General features: G+C 44.4%; 1 protein-coding gene across 1 annotated transcript; it reads right to left on the bottom strand.

The window, feature by feature from the left end:
• Nucleotides 1-5,234: 5,234 nt before the first annotated feature.
• On the bottom strand, nucleotides 5,235-7,196 carry LOC125312735. The gene is made up of 3 exons (XM_048271856.1): nucleotides 6,992-7,196; nucleotides 5,792-6,937; nucleotides 5,235-5,476 (listed from the first exon to the last, which is right to left on the bottom strand). Exons 1-3 carry the CDS (start codon nucleotides 7,194-7,196, stop codon nucleotides 5,235-5,237), a joined length of 1,593 nt encoding a protein of 530 aa, XP_048127813.1.
• Nucleotides 7,197-7,778: the final 582 nt, after the last annotated feature.

Below are 7,778 nucleotides of genomic sequence, written 5' to 3'. Positions count from 1 at the left end.
GTCGGTGGCCGAACGAGGTGACTGTTCGGGTGCGATGGGCGTGGGCTCGTGAAGAAGGCTTCGTCGGTCTCCAACTCTCTTTGCGCCTACTTTTCCTTCTCCCCTTTTTTTTTTCTTTTGCCTCCTCCCCCACGAACCTCTCCAGCTCTCTCCCTTCTCTCTATTTTTCTTCCATTTTTTGGTCGCCGAACGGAATGCCCGAGCCAAGCTCGAGCCTGCCCTCCTCTCCTTCTTTTATGCTTGTCTTGCCTCTTTCCCCAAGTTTCATTATGTGGACGAGCATGAATTCCGGTTGATGTAGACGGGGTTTAATGAGAGATCACGTGAGTTGTGTGGTGAAATTATGAGTGATGTGATAGCGTGCGGTAGAGTGATGTGAGAGACCAACGTGAGTGGGTTGAAGAAGAAAAATAAATGAGAGATGGACTTTGGGAGGAAAATGGGCTGAAGGGAGATAAGAAAGGGAGATGGGCCGAGAAATAAAAGTAAAAGGTGGGGTGAGGAAGAGAATTGCCCAACCGGGCTGCGTGTGGGTGGGTTGCATGCGAGAACAAAATAAAGAACTGTGGGGCCGGGTTTCGCCCAAGCGGGCCTGAATGGAACTTGCCCAAACTGATTTTTTTCTTTTTCTTTTTCTTTTTCTTCCTTTTTTCTCATTTCTTTTTTTATTTTTAAAATCGTTATATATGTATATATTTATTTTTTATTATATTTTTTTTTTACTTTTTCTATTTTGCAATAAGACAAAAACAAATTAGACATATTCTTATTTAACGAATAATAGTAATAATAATAATAATAATAATAATAATAATAATATGATATCGCCAAAATTAGGTGTCAACAACTGCCCCTCTTGGAATGGGAGCTCGAAGAGGTTCTCTTCCAAGACGAAATGACACCTAATTTTGTCGATAAACTAAACCGACGGTGTTTGGGGAGAACCGCCAAAGCAACTATCGAGACCAAAAATGGGGAGACTCGCTCAGAGAATATGTTCCGGGGCTCCAATCCTCTCGGTACTTGCGCATGCAAGGTTAATTGAAACAAACAAAATTCAGGGACGACCGTATGAACGATACGAGCTTGGTCTCGGATGGAAAAGGCACGACCGTATAAACGATACGGGCTTGGCCTTCACTTGGCAATGCGTTTGCTCAGGGCTTTAAGGCTCACCGGACTTGAGGGGACTTGCTCAAGGAACTGGCTCCGGGGCTCATGCCTCTCCGTACCTGTTCAGGCAAGGTTAGCTCAAACAAACACACCTCCGGGACGACCGTAAAAACGATACGGGCTTGGCCCCAAAGGGAACGACACGGTTCACGGTATTCTGACCCGTGAAAAGGCGATTGAAAAAGTCACGATTCACGGTATTCTGACCCGCGAAAAGGCTATTGAAAAAAAACTATTGAAAAAGTCTCGGTTCAGAGTCTTTGACTCGTGAAAAAGCTATTGAAAGGTCTCGGTTCAGAGTCTTTGACTCGTGAAAAGGTTATTTTAAAAAGTTTCGGTTCGGGGTCTTTAACCCGTGAAAAGGCTATTTTGAAAAAGTCTCGGTTCGGGGTCTTTGACCCGTGAAAAGGCTGTTGAAAAGTCTCGGTTCGTAGTCTTTGACTCGTGAAAAGGTTATTTTGAAAAGTCTCAATTCAGAGTCTTTGACTCGTGAAAAGGCTATTTTGAAAAAGTCACACGGTGGGCTTAGCATTGTATCATGCTCACCAGAATGAGGAAACCCGCTTATAGAATAGGCATCGGGAAGCTAAATTTCACCTTACCTGTCCAAAAAAGGTTAGCTCCAACAAATAATATGTCATTGGGGAGAGAGTGCTATTTGGGGCTGAACTTACACTTCGACCTCTGGAGTACATTCTTTGGGTTGCGGGAGACAAGCTTTCGACCTTTGCGCTTGCATGTCGATCGAAACTTGCTGAATGAAATGGAAATATCGTCGGCGAACTCTGCCACCACGAATAACACTCGCGAGACTTGGCTCCTGATAAGCGCTTGGTGTCATATTTGTCCAAATAAGGTTAGCTTGAACAAATACTATCGCCAATGAACATCTGTGATATGTTCCTTCACAATTCAAAACCTACCGCAGATAATCGAATCGCTCAAACCGGGTCCCTACACAACTCATGACTTATGAAACATGTTCAGAACGATGGGTAGATGACATTAAATGCATGAGTAGATAAAGTTAAGTCCACTCACCGGGGAAGCTATTGGCGTAGTGCGATACCAAAAACTTCTCATTCAAATAGACAACAACGCCGACCTTTAGACTCCATGGGGAAAATTAATTGAAGGGAGAACTGTCGTTCCCGAAAATGATGATTTTTTTTTTTTGAAAACTTTGGTTCATAAAAACAACAATTTTGCTTCATGAAAAAGGCTTATTAAGCATGCCAGGCTAAAATCCTTAGTCTAAAAGGGCTTCTCACACACTCTCGTTGGGGGATATTCTGTTGATCCCAATCGCTCACTTGAGGGTTCCGGGATAAATACTCACGAGACCTCGCACTCTTTTCATGTCTAAGGTTTCGGACATATTCACAATGCATACATTTTTTGTCAATCCGAAAGGTCTTTCGGGGACCGTAACGTTGGCTTGGTCATGGGCTTACACAAGGGGCTTTTCCTGCTTTGAGGCCACACTTGGGAAATATTTGAAATTACTACATTCATCGGGTTTACAAGTTAAGAACCCGGAAGATAAGACAAGAAATGATTGACTCCACTCCTTCAAGCGGCCGCTTCTTTGTAAAGTCTTCATGTCAACTCGAAACATCCCAATCGGAAGAGTCTTCGGATGGGTTGTAATGTCGATTTGGGAAGGCTTATAGGCTCAGATGATTTTTTATTTTTGATTTTTTTTTAATGGGGTTTATGAGTTGGTGACCATCCTGGTGTCTTTACCAATCTCGCTCCATTTGGGGAATGCATCCGACTCTGGGGATTACAACCTGCCTCGAGAGTCCAATGAGCCGTCTGTTTTTGCTTGGCAAGAAAAGAGTTTTTCTCTATTTTCCGCATTTGTTTCTGTTCAAGGTAAGCTCAATGCTTTTCCGCATTTGGCCTTTTCCTCTCCGGGCTTTGGCCTTGCTTTTACTAGGCACTTTGCTTTTTTAGCCCTTTGATTTTCATTTTCCTTTTCTTCTCTTCTTTGCTATTTTCATGAGCTCCCTGGACTCTCGAGACATTTGACATCGATACCGATTTTCTGGTAAATCACATGTCTTGCCCCAATTTGGGGAAATGATCACCACTCTGGTTTAGAAATGAATGATTTTAGGCTCAACTTGGCTAGCAAAGGATATTGGTGTTTGGGTAGAGAAAGAAATGCTCTTCTTCATTTTGGGACGCTTCGAGCCTCCATAAAGATTCACCTGAAGTTACACACAAAGGTTAATGCAAGTGAAGGCAATTAAATCTTTCTTACCTTTCTTCAACTGATTTTCAACTATAATCTCCTGCATTTGCCCCGATGTGGGGTGGTTCTTGACAGGGGTATTTTGAATTTCTCCTTTCTCAAGCTCAATGTGGCTAGCAAGGGATATATTGTGTATGGGGAAAAGAAAGAATTGCCTTTCATCACTTCGACCCATGTATACATTGCGAATGGATCCTCTGTCCCAAGACACGAATTTTGTTCTCACTTCACTCGGTCTCAGAGTGTATCGGGGGTGTGTTTAGGTGGGGCTTGCCTTTCATCCTAAGCACTATAACTTGGCAAACTTAATACCTCCGCTTCATTCGGTAAAAATCATCTCATCGAGTGAACTGCAGGGGAATTTCAATGCAAGATGCGTGTATGCATGAATGGATGCACTAGTTCGATGGACGTAAATTTTAAATTAAAATTTTTTTTGTTAGAATGAGCTGAAGCATGAACTCCAACTGTACTAAGGATGAGATTTTTTTTTTTTTTTCTTTTTTTTTTAATGATTTACAAAGTGAACATTTATTATAATCCAACTAGGGATGAAACATTTGAACAGTCATGCTTCTTGCAAAATTTTTAGGAGAGGGATACTTACCCGGGCTGCAAAGACCAGTTGACCCTTTGTGTTCACTCTTCTGAGGATCTGTGCTAATAGAGCATCTTGGGATTTTACAAACTGTCCCATTCCCGCAAGTTATCAAATGAGTTTGGTGCATCGATGTAGTAACCGATGAGGCAGGGGCACTTCTTAAGATGGATAGTGACACGGTTCTTCGTTGCTCTAGACGTCCCGATTTCGTTTCGGGGGAAATGCTCCATTCTTTTTGCAAAAAATGAAAGAGGTGCAAAATGTTTTTATTATTGCAAAAAATGAAACAAGTGCAAAAAGTTTTTTTTTTTTTTTTTATATTTACAAGGGAGCCCTCCGTTTTTACGATGGGGCTCACTGGGTGCCATCCCCGGGCTTCGAACCCCCAGCGCTCCGGACCGCCTTCATTCCCCTAACCACCAGGCTACGGCGCTGTTGGCGTCATGAGGGGCGCTTCACTTTTATTTAAGCAATCCCACTGAGGCGGGGCACGGCTCTCCATGCGACCTCGGGCGACGGTCAATTGCCGGTTTCCTTTACCTAAGGCGCTCCAGATTAAATTAGTCCAGTTATTTGGCTCGGGTTCGTTGAATATCACACCTAAATCCGCAACACGTATATGATATGCATGCATGCATGATATGCATGATGTTTGCAATTTCGGTGACTCGGATCTACACATGAAAAGGCCATAAGAGCCTTTGATTTTATTCATGGGAAATACTTCTTCACCATATCGGCATTTACGGGGCTCGACCGGACACGGCCGTCCATCTCGGCTAAAATCAACGGGCCACTGGGGAGGACTTTCTTGATCAGATATGGCCCTTCATAGTTTGGCATGAACTTGCCTCCGGGGTGCGGTATAAATGCTAATCTCTTCTTCAACACCAAGTCACTGATCTCGAAAAGCCGGGGACGAACTTTACGATTGAATTACTTTGCCACACGTTTCTGGTAACACCGACCATGACAGATAGCCCGCAGTCTTTTCTCGTCGATCATATTCAACTATTCATATCTCTGTTGAATCCACTCTGCTTCTGATAGTTTCAATCGTGACAGAATCCCGAGTGATGGAATCTCTGTTTCTACCGGTAGCACTGCTTCCATACCATATACCAACAAGAAAGGAGTTGCCCCGGTTGAAGTGCGGATCGACGTCCGGTATGCCATTAGTGCATAGGGGAGCCTCTCATGTCAATCCCGATAGTTCTTTGCTGTCTTGGACAGAATCTTCTTGATGTTCTTATTCGCCGCTTCTACTGCACCATTCATCTGCGGGCGGTAAGGCGAAGAATTCAAATGCTGGACGCGAAACTCACCAAGAACCTCGTCAACCACCTTGTTGTTGAGGTTTGAACCGTTATCGTTGATTATAGCCTCCGACGCTCCATATCGGGCAAAGATATCTCGACGCAAGAACCCGGCCACGTTCTTGGCTGTGACATTGGCATATGAATTCGCTTCAATCCACTTTGAGAAGTAGTCAATTGCCACAAGTATAAAACGATGTCCATTTGAAGCTTTGGGATTGATTGGCCCTATGACGTCGATGCCCCACATTGAGAAAGGCCACGCCTCGGACATCCGGTGCGGTTCGTTGGGAGGAGCTGCGATTCTATCTCCATAGACTTGACACTGGTGGCAAGAACGAACATGTTGAATACAATCGGCTTCTAAAGTGAGCTAGTAATATCCCAATCTCATGATCTTCTTACTCAGCAGGTGGCCATTCATATGGGGACCACATTCACCTTCATGGATTTCGGTCATCAACTGATTGGTTTCCTTGGCATCAACGCACCTCGGGAGAACGGAGTCATATGACCTTTTGTACAACGTATCGCCGCCGAGGAAAAATTTTGAAGACAGTTTCATCGGATATTTCCTGTCACCTGCTTCACTACCTTCAGGAAACTCTTCGGTCTGCAGGTAAACCTTAATATCTTGATACCAGGGCTCTCCATCTTCCTCTTCTTCTATTGGCATGGAGTAAGCGGAATGTTTCAAGATTTCGATTCTCAATGGCTCGAAGTCCGAACCCGCAGTCACTTGGAACATTGAAGATAGGGTGGCCAACTCGTCTGCGAACCGGTTCTGGGCTCTAGGAAGATACTCGAACGCTATCTCATCGAACTCTTCGATTATATCTTCCAGAAACTTGTGATACGGGATCAACTTCGGGTCACGAGTTTTCCACTTGCCTTCTGTCCGAAGGATAATGAGGGCAGAATCGCCATAAACTTGCAGTCTCCGAATTTTCATCTCTATGGCAGCCTGTAGCCCGAGAATGCAGGCCTCGTATTCAGCAATGTTATTGGTGCACGGAAACAATAACTTGGTGGCTCTTGGATAGTGTTGGCTATCCGGGGAGATAAGGACTGCCCCTGTACTGCATCCGGATAAGTTAACGGCTCCGTCGAAGTGCATGACCCACTTTTCCGCATTAACCAGTAAAACACGATCATCAAGAGGGTCCATTTCATCTCCCGCCTGCGGTCCCGCAGCATTCTCTGCTAACATGTCTGCTATTGCTCGACCTTTCACCGACTTCTGTGTCATTGTCCGTACATTGAACTCGAAAATAAGAATCTGCCACTTGGCCAATTTGCCAACCAACGCCGGCTTCTCCAAGAGATACTTGATGGGATCACATTTGGTGGTCAACATGATCTGATGGTGAAGAGTATACTGCCGCAATCTGTGTAACACCCAAACCAGAGCTACACAAGTCTTCTCGACCTCCGAGTAATTAGCTTCAGAATCAGAAAATTTCTTGCTGAGATAGTATATCGCGCATTCCTTTCCATCTGATGGTCTTTTCTGCACCAATACTGCTCCCAAGGATTCCTTGTGGATGGTCAGATAAAGGATTAGAGGCACGCCGGGAACAGGTGGAACTAGAACAGGGGAATGAGTCAGATATTACTGAATCTTCAAGAAAGCGATCTGACATTCGATATCCCTCACGATCTTCGCATTCTTCTTGAGAAGCTTGAAAAATGGTCTAGCAGTCTCTAACAGTTGGGATATGAATCTTGCCACATAGTTCAATCTCCCCAAGAAACTGCGAACTTCCTTCACGAAAGACGGGGGTCGCAACTCGTATATGGCCTTTACCTTGGACGGATCAATCTCGATGCCCCTACTACCGACCATGAAGCCCAATAATTTCCCGGACCTTGCCCCAAGTACGCACTTTGCGGGATTGATGCGTAATCGGTATTTACGTAGGCACTCAAATAGCTTGCGGAGAATCGCAACATGGTCTTCGCCTAATCTTGACTTCGCGATCATGTCATCGACGTATACTTCAATTTCATTGTGCATCATATCATGGAACAAGGCCACCATGGCTCTTTGATACGTGGCACCCGTATTTTTCAGGCCGAAATGCATGACTCTATAGCAAAAAGTTCCCCATGGGGTTATAAAAGAAGTTTTGCTTATGTCTTCTTCTTTCATCCGAATCTGGTTATAACCCGAAAAACCATCCATGAAGGAGAAAAGCTCAAACCCAGTTGCATCGTCAACTAGCACATCAATATGCGGGAGCGGGAAGTCATCTTTGGGGCTGGTCTTATTCATATCACGGTAATCAACGCACACCCCGACTCTCCCGTCTTTCTTCATCACCGGGACGATATTCGCTATCCAATCCGTGTAATGAGCGACTTCAATGAAATCGACTTTCAAGAGCTTCATTACTTCCTCCTCAATCTTTTTAGACAGCTCAGGCTT

Source organism: Rhodamnia argentea, chromosome 10, assembly GCF_020921035.1.
Source record: "Rhodamnia argentea isolate NSW1041297 chromosome 10, ASM2092103v1, whole genome shotgun sequence".
Taxonomy (NCBI): domain Eukaryota; kingdom Viridiplantae; phylum Streptophyta; class Magnoliopsida; order Myrtales; family Myrtaceae; genus Rhodamnia; species Rhodamnia argentea.
The sequence above is the reverse complement of the archived record's forward strand: the minus strand, read 5'-3'. Positions and strand labels throughout refer to the sequence as shown.

Coding starts and splice junctions, on each gene's coding strand:
- LOC125312735 (XM_048271856.1), bottom strand. CDS start 7,196: ATGGTCGGTAGTAGGGGCATCGAGATTGATCCGTCCAAGGTAAAGGCC. Junction 6,938..6,991: donor GATCGTGAGGGATATCGAAT/GTCAGATCGCTT, acceptor CCCCTGTTCTAG/TTCCACCTGTTCCCGGCGTG. Junction 5,477..5,791: donor GATGACCGAAATCCATGAAG/GTGAATGTGGTC, acceptor CCAATGTCACAG/CCAAGAACGTGGCCGGGTTC.